Raw genomic sequence first — 16,227 nt, 5'->3', positions numbered from 1 at the left:
CATGAGTCACCACCGAGCCGGCCAGGAGGGAAAGAAGCAATGTGGCATGCTCCCTGCTACCTCCAGGAGCCTCCCCAATACCTCCGGAACCTTCCCCCATAAAGTTTTGGTGCAGCTGTTTTGCAGCTGAGGCAGACTCTTGTTGGCTATGGGCGGCAGAGCTCGGCAGGAACACTTCTGTATAGGCACCACCTTGGACACGCACCCCGGCACTTTAGCATCAGTTCTTGTCAATTACATCCTTATTTCTTCTTCTAATGACCATAATAGCAAGTATTGTATCCAGTCATTAGAAGATGTCAGCGCTGACAGTATGTGAATATTTTGGCCGTGCACAGTGGAATATGTTTCAGTTCTCTGATGACCAGCAATTTGTGGAATATCTTGGTCTCTGCAGGCCTGTCTGGTTAGTATTGGGTGGTAATTTAAACAAGTTGTCAAAGAGGTTTCACTGGTTCTTTAATACCTGTCCAGTTGACATTGAGGGACTCTGGTAATTAACTTATGTATTTGTATAATAACAGGGCATATATCAAATTGGCACTGGTAGAACCATCCAAAACACTACAGTAACTTTTGTCCATCTTGTGATTGGAGGTAGAAGGTGTGGAAAAGTAGGTCTGTTATCTTGCCATTCACTTCACCATTTTGTGCTATACCCTTCATGACTGACCTCTCTCTGTATCACGAACACTCTGGAGCTCCACTTTTGACCTGCCACATTCCTGCACGGACACTCACACCCTGTTCTTGCTTTGGCCTGCTACAAACTGACCAGCCCATGCTCAACCAGTCGGACAGGGAGTTTCTCAGATGTTTATCGTCTTAACCCTGCGCACGACGCCCTGCAGGCGTCCAACAGGCCTATCCCTGCTTGCTGTGTAATCATACCTCTCGCCTGTGCCCTGCAGCGGTCCAAACAACTAACATTTGTGGACTTATTTGTATAAACATGCTTTTCTCCTACACCCTGCAGGGGCCTCACCGCTACCACCTGGGCTTATCAGATTGACCTCTGTGTACTATGTAATTATAATGTTTTGCCCATGTCCTGCGAAAACCCCCAAAGGCTACTCACCTGCTGATCCACCAGATTGACCATTGTTTACGAATGCAATAAAGTATTATTGGTACAACTCCGTTACATTCCTAGGGCAAGATAGAGGGTATATAAGATGTAAAGTAAGAAGATTCTGCAGACTGCCTTCTCAGACAGCTATGGGTGTCTGTTGCTGATGCTCTCTCCATCTCATGAGCTTGTAATAAATATCCTTTCTCTCCATGCTGCAGAGTTGGTCTCAGTTTGTATTCCGGACCCGTGGACTATAGGGTGATCCCTGCACCTTTTGGGTGGTCCCCCAAAAGACCCCCAAAATCCACAAAGGTATGGTAGACAAGACAGTGTGCTATGTCAAGTGTGTGGGTGGGGGCTAAGGTTCGAGTTATGTGTCGTCAGTCAGGTTGTAGGTCTTCAAGTGCAGAGAGGTAAGGGGTTCTTTTAATGCCGATTGGAGAACATTAGTTATGTTCCATATGTATGATGTAGTCATAATAAGAATATGTTGGGTGGAGCTCCTCAATTTGGATCGAATGCCTATGTCTGTCCTCTTGGCATGGTGTGCTAGTCAAGACTGTTCCACAGCACTCAACTGTGCTTTTACTGGTAGATGGGTTATTGTTCTGGGTTGTATCAGAGGGTCAATTGATGATATAATTATCTTGGGAAAATCATGTTTTAACTTCTCTGCTGAACTTTAAATGTTTCTAGATGCTTCAAATCTTGGCGAGCAGAGCTTGGCACCTTGTACAGAGAAAGCAGATCCTCCTAGGATTTCTTATTCTAAAGTGGCATGACTACCTGGAACGCTAACCTGGAGAACATGGTACACTTTTGTTTCTAGTGTTTACATTTAATTTTTAGGTATGCAGTCATTTTTCCTTATGAGGCTCCGTGGACAATGCAAAGTGCTGTGAACTTATATCATCTAGCTACAGGTAGCATGTGAAGTGTTTGCAGATCTGCAGTCATGTGATCCATTGAGTATTGCTGCACCATTCTAATGTTTTTTTTTTTTTTTGCATATGATGAAGCATGGTGCTCAACGGTATAGGCTATTGGCATAGCCATGCTTGGAAATCACAGTAGCGAGGATAGCTTGTAATTTATGTTGGAATCCATGGTTTGGAAGATGCTTTGCAGTGTTTTCATTGTGCAGAAGGTGCTCCTTGGCACCTCATTGCCATGTACTATCAGGGTGAAGCTATTATGGTTACAACTATTACCTCAGCAAAAGAGCCGTTAGCATCATAGATGGAGGATGGACTCAACTTGGTGGACACGTTGGGAAGATGAGAGTAAAGGAGATTCCACATGGCCAAAGCTCTAGAAATCTGGACATGAAGCCATTTGTGGTAGTGGTAAAGAAGTTAACAAAAGTTGTACAAGATTTCCGAAGACATCTGATAGAAAATAGTCACTGGTTTTTCATCATAAGAGGCTTTCAAAGTTAATCCACCCTAAAGGTTCTGTAAGGCTGGGAGATGTACTGCAGTCAGATGTTCCTTTCCAGAGTCCTGTTGAGACATTTTGTGCTTCCCTCAACAGGACTCTGGTGCCCTCACCCCCGTGGTTGGCATTAATGAAAATGCACACAACCATGCTGTGCAGGAGAAGGGACTGTTGTTTCATTGTTGGGCAAGGTATCTTTCTGACGTTGACTGTATAGTATTTGTATATGCATTGAAGGATTTTTATTGTATAAAATGAGTCTCAATCATACTTTTAAAGTTAGATATAGTGACTATTTAGCACTGTAAATGTATTTAGATTTTCTGAAAATAAAGAAAACTAATGAATGTTTCACTTTTAAGAAGTGAGATTGTTTTACTATTACGTTTATTCAAAGTATTATGTCTTTGCACTAACAGCTAGTATCAAAGAAACAGATAAATCAATTTGTCTCCAATCACAGTTTTGTGAACAAAGTAAACAAATACACTCATGCATATTATATGCGCAGTCTACAATAAACTGCTGTACACGCAAAGGTTATTGGTACTGTTGTATGGAGAGGTTTGTGCAACATATTTTAGTAACATCACTCGATAAAGCATTTTACCCTTCTCAAATCAGTACCTCAAAGTCGACTATTCCTAATGATGTGCGGGTTCACAGTGCACTTTTCTTATACATGATGCATTAAACATCTATCGTATTTTAATCACAACACATTCACAGAATAATTGCTTCCCATCTACTTAAACTACATTTAATGCAGACATTCTAGGAGAAGACAGTGTTTTAGACAGACATGTAAAGATCCCTAAACATCTGAATGTAAATACTTTACAATGTATTGCATGGAAGGTCCAGATTTTCAAGCCCTCCCCCATACATACCGCGCCCTCCATTTTGGTTTGAATCAATTGCAAATGAATGCCATTTAACATACAGGTAATGAATGCCATTTAACAGACATGTAATGCATGATTCAAGCAACTTATTTCTCATCTACAAAAGATAATATACCCATACTGAAATAAGTAATGCTTGTGCTGGCTCATGTGTAAATACTGACAGCAGATAACGACAACCTGGTCCCCTTACCTTCCTACTTACTTAGCTTGTGTAACGCGGCAGAATTTACCTAACCCTCGTGCAGTCTACTCTTATACTACGGTCGCTCCCAGGTTCTAACCTAGGCCATTTTCAATTGTGCAACTAGATTTGCACCCCACCAGCCTTACTGGTAGGATTTTACATGAACTAACCATACTTTCTGTTAAGGACTTACCTGTTACATCGGACCTTCTCAGAACGACTTTGATATTATGTCCCCATACCTTCTATCTGCGCTTGAGACACAAATCCACTCATCTCCAGTAACTACATGCTAATTTAATTTATTTGAGGATTGCTATTGTGTGACTGAGGAGAGTAACTGAGTGCTTAGCAGAAGGATTGATACACTTCAAAATCTTGAAACAAATCTTGCACTGAGAGAAGTTTAAATATATTCAGATACTGATCCCTGCTGCAGTCACAATAACAACAGTCAGGAGTTTTCCTGGCACTGCAAGTAAAAGCTACTCTTGTAGGTGAGGCACTATACCACAATAACCACCCTGGTTAGTTTGTGACAAGGATGGAAGAGACTGTGCTAATGTTTTGCCCAAAAACTGGACGCCCAACTTTAGTCATGCCAATTTTTGGTGGTGGAACCCTCCTTGCATTAACTTGTGACCATGGGCAATTAGGGAGGCCCATACAATGCTAGGGTAGCACACATTTCAATAGCCCCACCAACCCCATGAACAAGGCTTAAATTTAAACAGCGTTATAGTCACAATATTCAGTCCCTGAAGCTCCTTGGCAACTTCCAGAAAAAACAAAAAGTGTTGAAGGGACGTTTTGGAGTATATACAGGTTCTATTACAAGGACAGATAATGGCAGTTGTCCTCATCAACTTATATTAAAACACTTGCTTGTGATGTAAATACTGCATGAATGAGTTCATGTATCTGTAACATTGGAAGAAGAAACCTAGACTTAAGAGTAATATCAATAAAATGTATTGACTTTTACCATCGTCATATAGATCCAGAAGTTTGGCCACGTAGGGTCGATCAGGGTCATCTCCTTCTACTAAGATATAGTCTCCGTTGCTTATGTAATTTCCCTTAGGATTTTCTTCTGAACTCATAAAAAGTCTCCTACAAAAGAAGGTACAAAGAAACATTACATTTTAAAAAGAATGCAGTACAAATCACACATCCCAAACCCAGGAGAAGAGACAAATAAAGAAACATGTCTGTGCTGCTATGGGTTTACTGCTGTAGATTACCCCCATTACACGGGGATAGCCACTTAAAGAGAGTGAGTGGCAGTAGGGGAGCAAAGTCGAACCATAAAAATATATATAAGTGTACTTGTTTTTGGTGACCAGATAAGACATGAAAATAAACAATTGCCGTCACCTTAGAGCAACGTTGTTGGCAAGTGAACTACCTTAGTGATTATTAAAGTACAAGTTTACGTGCACTAGCCAGTGATGTATATTCTTTCCATTTTAGATGGTAGTGTGATTTTATTTTCAGTTAAGCAGTATCAGATCTGACAACCAAAATCTCCAATATGCCTATACTCTGTGACCTAATAATCTAATTTTATTTAAAATAAATATTACTCAACTAAATGCCACTATATCACTACTCAATAACACACACACACACACACACACACACACACACACACACACCCACCCCTCTTATAACAGATTGCCTCTGGATCAATCCACTTAGCTTGTCATATACTGGATGTAATATTTTTCAATTCAGAACTAATCGTTGTTCAATAAAATTCACTAGTCACAAAGACTGATCATCAGATCATCCCACTCAAGATACCAAATAAAGTATCAACTGAATCCCACCACCCCACAACTTACAAAGGAACAAATTAAAAATGCAAGAGCTGGCATTTCATCTAACTACAAACACGCAATCAAAGAACATAAATTCCGTTGAGAAGTTATGAATGGATGACCATAGCCTTTGGAATACCGATCCTATAAAGAACTTCAAAGCAAGGCAAAAAAGAAAGAAAACAAAATACACTCAAATCATTCATAAAAAGGCAAAATATCCCTTACTCAAGCAGGATCGGCAACGGCGAATGCCCAACCAAGGACCTCTGCAAAACTCTGGACTTTTGCAACCCAGAGAGCAGCCAAATCTCCACATCATCTTTACAAGACTTCTTCAATAAGCTAGAAACACATTAGCGAACCAAAGTGGTCTGTAGGAGGTCCACCGTTTCTGCATGGTCACTTCAGATTTTTCGCCTTGTGCCAGACCCATATTTTTTGTTGGCTTTAAAACTCTCTGCACTTCATCCCATCTAACCAGTAGTAAAGCACCTGTGCTCCCATTTTAACGTGGTTGATTTAGCATACTCCTAATTTGTATATTTACCTTGCCCATAGGCACTTACTGTATGGGAGTGTACTCAGATCCTGGAAGTTAAATGCTGACTGAGGACTGCAGCACCTATTGTGCCATCCACTCCAGTGGCAGTGCAAACATGGATCCAGGCCTACTATTGCAGCCAAACTGTGGCAGTTTAAAACCTTCAATTCAATGTGCCAAAATAAACCCTTTTGAGGGATCAAGGACTACTTTTTAATAAATGATAAATTTTATAAAGTCACCCCTATGTAGGCCTTGTAATCCAAAAGGCAGGGTGCTTGTTATTTTAAAGTAGAACATGTAGCCATTTAATGGGAACATGTTCAGACAGTGGCCAGCATACAAAAGCAAATGTTTCACTGTGGCAAGCCTAACTGTCCTAAGTATAAAACCAGAGTATAGATTAAAAGCCCAATTCTTTATTTAGGGAATGAAACTAGCTAGAAAAATAAACAACAATTTTTAATATTGATTAAAACAAAATCCAACTGTGAAGTCGGAGTTTTAATAAATGTTAAGGATAACTTTTAGAAAGAACCATTTTCTCTGCCTCAAGTTCTTGTAGGCTAGATCTGTCATTTCTGCCAGTCAGTAATTAGCATCTTAATAGGTGTGAAAATGCTGTAAAGTACCTTCTAGGTGCAAACAATAAGCTAATCTGACTAGGAAGAGATCAGTTCTATGAACCTGACAAAATATGCACTGCGGGGCTAGGAGCATCCTTTTCGACATCGTAGTGTCAAATTCTGCTTGAAATATCAAATCCTGCATGACAGGTCTGCTGAGCTTTTACATATAATACTGAAAGCACATGTGAGAAGTTGGCCTGGCATATGATGTCCACTATTCTAGTGGGCACCTTGCACCAGTCCTAACGACCCTTATTGATGGTAGGTTTAGACAACCTTTATAGAAAGCTATCCTAGTGGTAGCTGTGGAGAGCAGCTTTCAGGCTAAGTCTTGAAGGAATGTAAAGCAGCTTGTTTTACCAGTCTATAATCTCCTGAATGACCAAATGAAAGCAGAACCACACCAGGTATATTTGTAAAATATATGTATTTATTCTAAACACACCCCTCTCTAGTCTCTTTATGAGGCTAGAGGCAAACGTACAATGCAAGAACTTAAACACAGTAAATTAGCACAGTATGCGTTTTGTCCTAGGTGCCTCACAAACCATATACTAAGAAAGTGGTATAAGAACCACTAGAGGGATAGAAGCAAGGCCTAGGGCCAGTAGAACCGCTGGGGGAACCGGGAACCAGGAACCACCCAAGGTAGGGACGCAGGAGACCCACAGGGGACAGTTGCAGTGTCTAAACACAGCCGCGAATCACAATTGACTTCTATGTAGAAACTCGCAATTAGATTTTAAAATAATAAGGACACTTAGAAGTGGACTAGGAACAAACCCCTTCAGGACTGGACACTTCGAGAGCCAAGACACTCGGGAGCACCGAAGTACTCGTTTTACCTCACCCAGGGAAGTCGGGTGCATAGGTGTCTTTTTGTGTCGGGTTTCATCGTCTTTTCCAGTGGGAAGCTGCAAAGAAGTGCTGCAGGCGTCCAGGAAAAAAGTGTCTGGATGGATCCAAGGGTGGATTGGAGATCTGAAGAACCTGAAAGCAGAGGGGACAGAGTCTGGGTCACTAGCCAGGAAGGCGACAAGAAGATTGCAGTCGATGTCGGGTGATTTCAGGTGATGTAGGTGAAGCTTGACTCTTCAGCCACGAGGTCCAGGAGGAATCGACGACAACCAGGAGCTGGATTCCAGCTGTCCCACGTCGGATGTCGAGTGCTGCAGTGTCGGTATCTGAATTGGACCTAACAAGCCTTGGCAACAGCAACCCACGCAAGATGACAAGATTGGCTTCAGTGCAGACCAGCAAGGTCTGAGGGACTCATCCTTTGGAGGGGAGTCAGGGCACGTCTGGAGCAACCAGGAACGCCCAAGAAACAAAGAAGATTCCTTTGTGGGGACTCACCAGTCGACGGACCAGGAATAGCGAAGGGGCCTCTAGCAGGAAGCAGGCCTACAGAACACTCGTGGAGTGTAGGCCCACCAACTACGGTGCAAAAGGTGCTCCGGGCTTTTACTACAAGTAGCCCAATGCACAACTTCGGGAAAGCTCGGGAAGTCAATGCACTAGCAAATGTGCTGGATGTCCAGGAGTTTCGGTCCCAAGTCTCTCGTGATGGCTACAGGTCTCAGATTTGCTGGGGACTCGTGTCGGCCTCGGAGATGTCTGGAAGGCCGTGTCCTCTGTCGCAGATTCTTCGGGAAACGGTGGGAGCCTCGAAAATGCAGACCGGCAAGATGCTTCTTTGGTGCCTGTTTGAACAGGAGGGGGTCCTTATTTGACCCCAAGGGAGATTCTTCCACTTCCAGTCGAAATGGAATGTCGAAGGTCCAAGATTTATATTTCAGAGTTTCGTCCAGGATAATCTAAAGTCCTAGGGACTGGGGTCCTATACTTATACCAAGTTTAGGGGTTGGACTAACTCTAGGGTCCCACCTAGGGGAGGACCTGGGGATTGGGTGGTTACGCCCCTTCCCCTTTGTCCAGTTTCGCGCCAGAGCTGGGGCTGAGTGCCCCAGCAACCGGTTTGAACTGGGAAATGCACAGGGACACCTTGTGTGCCCCAGGCACGGTCTGAAAAGCATTCACTGAATGCAACCCACCCTGCCCCAATACACTAAAGCCTGTCTGGGGAGGTGCTGGCACCTCCCTGGGAAGGAAACCTATTGTCCAAGCCTCCCCTGCCGGAGCTTCGTCCAGTAGCAGGAGGTCAGACTTTTGTCTGTGGCAGCAGCATCCATTTTGTGATGCTGGGGCTCTGTTTAACTTCTACCGGGTTTACCAGTGTGTACATGTCTTCTCCCTCTAGAAGGGTGGAATACACCCCCGCTGTCAGAACTGGCGAGGGGTAGCACTCCAAAGTGTTTGACACCAAACACAACATGTTTTGATGCAGCCATTCCAAAGTTGGCATTAACCGCAAGGTTATAATGACTTAAGAGTATATGGTATGGCTGTATCATAGAACAGCTATAAGGAAGGGATTCCCATAGCTGCAGAGGGGCTCAGCTCATGCTTGGGCACCCTCTCACACAAAACCAATCACTCTGCCTTCAGGACATAGGAGTGTATATATATATATATATATATATATATATATATATATATATATATATATATATATATATATATATATATATATATATATATATATATATATATATATATATATATATATATATATATATATATATATATATATATATATATATATATATATATATATATATATATATATATATATATATATATATATATATATATATATCTATATATATATATATCTATATATATATCTATATATATATCTATATATATATCTATATATATATATATATATATATATATATATATCTATATATATCTATATCTATATATCTATATATCTATATATCTATATATATATATATATCTATATATATATATATATATATATATATATATATATATATATATATATATATATATATATATATATATCTATCTATCTATCATGTGGTGCCATTTTGGAAGGCTTCCCAGGGGTGGCATAATACATGCTTCAGCCCCTGGTAGGCCTCTGGAGTACCTATGCCCTTGGTACCTACGGTACCATATACTAGGGTATCACAAGGGTTACCCAGTAACCAATCTGGAGTGTACCTAATGTACATGCAATCAATTTAGAGAGCAAGCAGCTAGGCTGGGGTCCTGGTTAGCAGGGGCACAGCCAGACTAAAGTCGATAAATCAGTGAAATACAGCAAAAAGTGGGGGTAACCATAGTAAGCAGATCCTACTCTCCTGCAGCATACTTGAAAGAAAGGGAAACAGGGTAACCAAACAATTCTTGGGTATCCACAACCTGGTACTGGAAAACTCTGCTTTGTTCTGCAAACCTTCTGTTTCCAGGTTTATTGGAGTACTGTGGCTGCTTCAAGCTGGATATGTGTTAGATTATGTGTTAGATTATGTGTTAGATATGGGAGGAAAATGGGACATACTACGCCTTCCCACACACACACACACACACAACCCTCAGAGCACAAGGCCCCCCCCCAGCCTCCAAGTCCCTGGGAATGCCCGTTAGAAGTATACTTCTGTGGTGGATTGGGACTTAAAGGAATAAAGTCAGAAGGGAAAATCTTTGGGAACGGTGAATCGGAACGGTGAATCGGAACGGTGAATCGGAACGGTGAATCGGAACGGTGAATCGGAACGGTGAATCGGAACGGTGAATCGGAACGGTGAATCGGAACGGTGAATCGGAACGGTGAATCGGAACGGTGAATCGGAACGGTGAATCGGAACGGTGAATCGGAACGGTGAATCGGAACGGTGAATCGGAACGGTGAATCGGAACGGTGAATCGGAACGGTGTTCCCGCGCGGTCTTCATTAAATTGTGCCTAGGTCCCATTATATCCTGTCTACAGTGAGAGTTGTCTCATTGTATTTTCTGCTTCTTGGTGCTACCCCTACTTAAAAACTTTAAAAATTCATCTCTCTGGTCTCCCTGATTGGATTGTCAATTAGGTGTCATTTTGTTTAATAACTTGTACTTATTCGGTTTGGTATTTTAATTGTTTTACATTTTGACTTTATTACTGTTTTTGTACTGCATAAATACTTTGCACATTGCCTTAAGTTAAGCCTATCTGCACTGTGCCAGAATTACGAGGGGTTGAGATCAGTGTAATTTAGTGACTTTTAGGGTTCACCCTGAAAATGGTTGTGATTATTCCTTGGGGTGGGTAGTCTCCTACCCTAGTTCATAATCTAATTTTGAGGGGTGTGGCTTAGCCATGCAGCAAGATGGACGCTCTCTGAGAGGGCCGCAGCTCCTCTGGGGTAAGTGCGCGCCAACTTAATTGCTGTGCTATGGAGGACTGCGGCAGGCCGCATCGCACTGGTTGGGGCCAACCAAAGTAATGCTGGCTACCAAGCACTGTTATTGGATGTTCGCTGATTGGATTACCACTACAAGTACGGCCATACTACAACTGAACCTCACCCTCCTTGGATAGGCTGGTTACTGCCCGTGTCGAATATAACATACAGCAGGCCCCCGTCCTACGACGAGCTGGTGGGACAATGATTACTCTTTGCAGACAACACACTTATTCTTCACCCTGCTCTGGGGTCTGCGGTATGAGAGGGCACTCCTGCACTCTTGTGCCAGTTGAACTCACATTAAAACGATTATCCACAGAACGTGCTTAAGTTGACCTGCAATTAGTAAACAAGTTGCCAAGCAAGCTAAACTCATTTGAAAATGGAAATCTCACCCAATAAGCCGAACAGGGCTCAGAATCTGAGCCCAATGTGACTTCATAAGGAGTAAGGGATGCCTGGCAACGATCTTCGCACTATAATTCTGGATGTGAAGTCAAGCCTAAAAACCATCTTTTCTAAATTGGAACTTCTTATAAACTACCTAAACTAAGTTAAACAACGTATTGATAAACACAAAACCTGTCTGGATCAGCAGGAAAACAATCACAGATGCAGACAATTTCCAAGCAGAATCAAAAGAGCATCTACTACAGATGGACAAAGTACTGAGCTTCAAAGGCCAAGAACGAGGACATGGAGGTCTCCTCTAGATGAAACAATCTCTGTATCACGGGCATTGCGGAACCCACTGCTATCTTAAAGAGGATACTTTATTGCATGAATTATTTGGTTCTGATTTTTCTGTCATCTTCATAGTGGAAAGGGCTCAATGATCTCGCTCTGACCCAAGCTGCCGGTGGGTGCCCCACCCAGACCCATTGTGACCTGCATGCTGAATTACCGATTTTGTGATGTCGTCCTAAGGTTGGCCGGAGAACGGGTGGCGCTACAGTATCAATGTAACAACATTTCATTTTATGCTGACTTCACCCAGACGGTCCATCGAGACTTCCTACTCGCAAACAAATTATCCAAAAGCCCGGCATGCCCCACGCCCACACGTATCCATCCAAGCTGTGAATCTTCTATGAGGGGAAGACGCACTATTTGTATGCCAAATCTGCACTTCGATTTGCTAAACATGTTCGTAGGTCCACGGCAACCTTGCCACATTCATCTGCAGATGCCCGGCTGAGCGACAATGATTGACTACCACATGAGGAAATGATGTAAAGCGACATAACTATACTGGGGCCGGAGTGGGGACCTGTTATGTTAAATGATTTCTATAGCGCACAGCTGCCCCAGCAAAGGAGCGTCCCGGCGCTGCAAGAGATCTAAAAGCACACACAACAGGGAAGGTCGTAACAGACGTCACGAACCAAGGACTACACTGAGGGGAAGAGGAAAGTTTTAATAGCTTTCCTGAAAGCAAGCTGGCCGTCCATACCTCGAATATGTACAGGCAGCGACAGTTTAGCGACAGCAGCTAGAGGCTGGACAGAGAGATTAAACAGCGACGGGCTCAATGCTGAGCCCTGCGGAACCCCCTGCCCGATGGCCTGGGACAGAGAGGAACGGGAGGAGGACACACGGAAAGATCTCTCTGTCAAGAAGGATCTGAACCACTCTAGGGCCGACCCAGTGACCCCCGCTGACTCTAATCGATGGAGAAGAATGCCATGTGACACCGTATCAAAGGCAGCGCTGAGGTGCCTCTGTGACCGATAACGATAGTTCTATTAAGGAATGATCGGTCCATCCCATAGGTTTAGGCGTTTCGGACTTCATGGATTGTAAGTTAGAAAAAACAGGGTCTAGAAGGTGCCCGGCTATATGCGTGGGGCCTGACACCAATTGCTCCAGTTGTAAGGCATCCAGGTCAGCTAATAGACTACCAATGGCACTGTCATGAATGAGGTGTAAGTGGAGATTAAAATCTCCCAAGATAGTAAAATTAGCCGATCCTACAACAAGTGTGCTAACAATCTCCAGAAAGGCATCTATGAACTTGGACGCCGGCCCTGGAGGGCGGTAAAACCAAAAGTCCAGAAAGGGTCAGGTGCGGACCTATAGACACCCTGAAGCAGGCGTATTCACAGTCCAGAATGTCTTCCTTAATAAGTAAACCGGAATAATGAGACTTATGAATTACCGCAATGCCTCACCACAAACACATCTCCATGCCATTATACAATTAACTAGTTACAGGTATTTGCACTCCTTGAGGTTGTTCTGAGCTGCGCACATCAAAATTATATAATGTTATATGGGGTTTCCCCTGTACAACTATCTCGGCCACACAGCTGTTAATGGCGGGGAAGTATGCAGGTGACTCCTAGGCTCCCAGAGATAAATTCCTCTTGAACTTCTGATTGCAAGACTGTTCTTGGTTCAAGTGTGGGTATTATGGCACAAACCAATTGGGGTTGATGTGGGAGATGGGGGTGGGGGGGGGGAGGAGGTTTGTTTCACAAATCAAATTGGAACATGAGTTGGGTGGGGTGTCAAACTGTACGTTTGGATCATTACCTTGCTTTATGGATCGACTCAGGTTTTATTCTCTTATTTACGCCATGTGCTCATCACGCCACAATGCACACTTACCAACATCTGGCTATGCTACTCAGACACATTCAGGCCCATACCAAACCCATACCCTATACATAACATGGCTACTGTTTCATGCAATTAAATGGAATGACTACAGAAAAGCGAGTCTAGCTCATACCAATCTCCTTCGACATAAGGTGGATGTGTGTATCTTTTAAGAGACACACTGTTGTGTCGCATCGACTTCTAGACTGCGCACTTGAGGGTGGGGAGACAGACTTCATACTCAAAATATGCTAGGAGAGACGCGGCTGTAATACGAAAGGGACTCCATTGGTGGATGTCCCATGCTTTGACTGACCCGGAAGGCAGATACGTTCTATTAGCGGGCTCGCTCTACGAGACAGGTGACAGTAGCTGCGGTATATGCGTATATGAATGTTTCTACTCCCCCCACCCCATCTGGTCGAGAACAGCAAATCTAGCACTACCACCATCATTTGGGGAGGAGAATTCAACGCTGCCATGGATGACCAATCAGACAGATTTGGCGCCTCTATGTCTACACCCGCAGTCCACAACGACACTCAGGGCGAATACACGATAACTACCTGGTAGACGCTTGGAGGCAGGCATATCCACATACCCGAGATGGCACTTGTGTGTCAACTTATCATAATGCATGGCCTAGCCTGGATGTTTGGTTAGTATCTTGAGGTGTCCAGACCTGGATCACATTGGTGTCCCACTTACCACACACTCCCTCTGATCACACACCAGTTTTATCACAGTACAGATTCCACAAACTGCCTCTGGTGCATTCACCTGGTGTCTACCACCAGAGGCGCTGTTATACAGTATTTTGAGAAGAAATGTGTAAAGAAATCATAGACTATTTTGTACACAACATAGACATAGTAAAATCGCAGACTACTTTGTGTGAAGCACATAAAGTGGCGATTAGAGGCGCATATATTGCAAAACAATCAGGTATAGCGGAGGGCCATTAGAAGAACATTGGATGACATGGAGAGGGAAATTCATTGTCTGGAGGAAGAAGGCTTCCGATCTCCTGACCCTGCAATTCTAGGCAGCATCAGAGACAAACTCACCGAGTTTCAGGACCAAGCTCTTCAGTAAACTTTTACACAGACATGCTCGGGCTAGACGATATGGGGAGAGTGACCGCCCGAGTAAAACACTTGCTTCTCTGCTGAGAATTCCTATAGCTTCCAACTATATCACCGAAGTACATGAAAGTGATTCTAATCCAGTCCACACCCTGAGAGGCACAACTTGGCGACATGTCCTCCTCTTACACCCAATTATACTCCTCCAACCAGTCACTGACAGCAATGGACTTGACTGGATAGTTTGATGCTATACAATTACTTTGGCTTGACCAAGCACACCAAGTCTATCTAGATGAGTCTTTCACCACCAAAGAGATAGTACAGGTCATACAAAGCCTACCAGGTGCCAAAGCACCAGATCTGGACGGTCTCACTACTACTTTTTATGAAAGAATACCCCTCTTTACTTGCACCGGATCTCCTTGCAGTATTTCAAGAATCTTCGGAAAGTGGGAAACCTTAAATGAGGGAAGATGTAATACTGAAACCAGGGAAACCCGACCGCTATCATTAATCAATGTTGATATTAAAATATATGCTAAACTCCTTGCTAACAGGCTGAAACCGTTCCTTCCCGTAATCATTCGACCGGACCAATTTGGATGTATCCCAGGGCGATGAACATCCCACAACCTACGTACCATATTTGTAGTAATGCATCACCTCGACCCCAAAATTCCAGAGTTAAGCAGCCTTGTTAGATGCAACCATGGCATTTGACTCGCTGGAGTGGTTGTACTTCTTTTCTCTTCTAGCTTGGTAGGGCTTCAGTCCACTTTTCATAAAACAGATACAGGCATATGGATTAGCCGGAATACTCCGGAATGGGGAATGCAAACTATGGCAGGGCAATAGCCTGGCTGGAGGAGAGGATCACTATCTGGACTAAACTACCTCTATCTCTACAGGGCCGGACTGCAATAACGAAAATGATAATTCTACCTAAATTTCTTTATTTATTTGCCAATATTCCTCTACTGCTAAAATCACAATTTTTTAAACGTCTACAATCCTGCATGGTTACCTTAATATGGGCGGGCAAACAACCTAGAATATCATGGACCTCCTTACTCTCCCATTAACCCAGGGCAGAATGGGTGCTCCGGATCTGATACTCTATGCATACTGTGCTCAGTCCCAATGCCTACATTTTTGGCTAAACCAGACGGCTTATCAATCGCACATAGCTGTTGAAAAGGACCTAGCCCACTGAATACAGCACAATTACGGAAATACCGGGAAGGAATTAACACAATATAAAATCTTGGATGGGCATGGGAAGGGTTGAGGAAGAGGGCTAAACTCACACTTCTATATGCCCCTTCTATCCTGCTGGTCAATAACCCTCAATTACCTCCATTTTTACACCAAGGCGCCATTGTGCGAGCACACAATCTCAAGATCAACACGTTTTCAGGTTTGTACCCAGATGAACAGTTAATCTCATCATTACAGATGTCAAGGGCCCACAGCGTTATATTCCTTAATACTTTGCTGTATTATCAACTGCGGGCTACATGTTGTACATTGAATGAGACATTTGCTGTTCCACTCCCTGCCCTATCGGCATTGGAACACATGGTCACAGATCTATCTTCATGTAAACTAATTAATCGACTT

At 43.2% G+C, this 16,227-nt stretch overlaps 1 protein-coding gene across 1 annotated transcript in view; it reads right to left on the bottom strand.

Moving 5' to 3' along the window:
• ORC1 (origin recognition complex subunit 1) overlaps nt 1-16,227 on the bottom strand; it is a 142,234-nt gene that overhangs the window by 93,227 nt on the left and 32,780 nt on the right. The window contains exon 2 of the mRNA XM_078670617.1: nt 4,587-4,714. Coding sequence (XP_078526743.1) covers nt 4,587-4,714 — 128 coding nt within the window. The remainder of the gene's footprint in view (nt 1-4,586; nt 4,715-16,227) is intronic.

This window comes from Lissotriton helveticus, chromosome 1_2, assembly GCF_964261635.1.
Source record: "Lissotriton helveticus chromosome 1_2, aLisHel1.1, whole genome shotgun sequence".
Taxonomy (NCBI): Eukaryota; Metazoa; Chordata; class Amphibia; order Caudata; family Salamandridae; genus Lissotriton; species Lissotriton helveticus.
The sequence above is the reverse complement of the archived record's forward strand: the minus strand, read 5'-3'. Positions and strand labels throughout refer to the sequence as shown.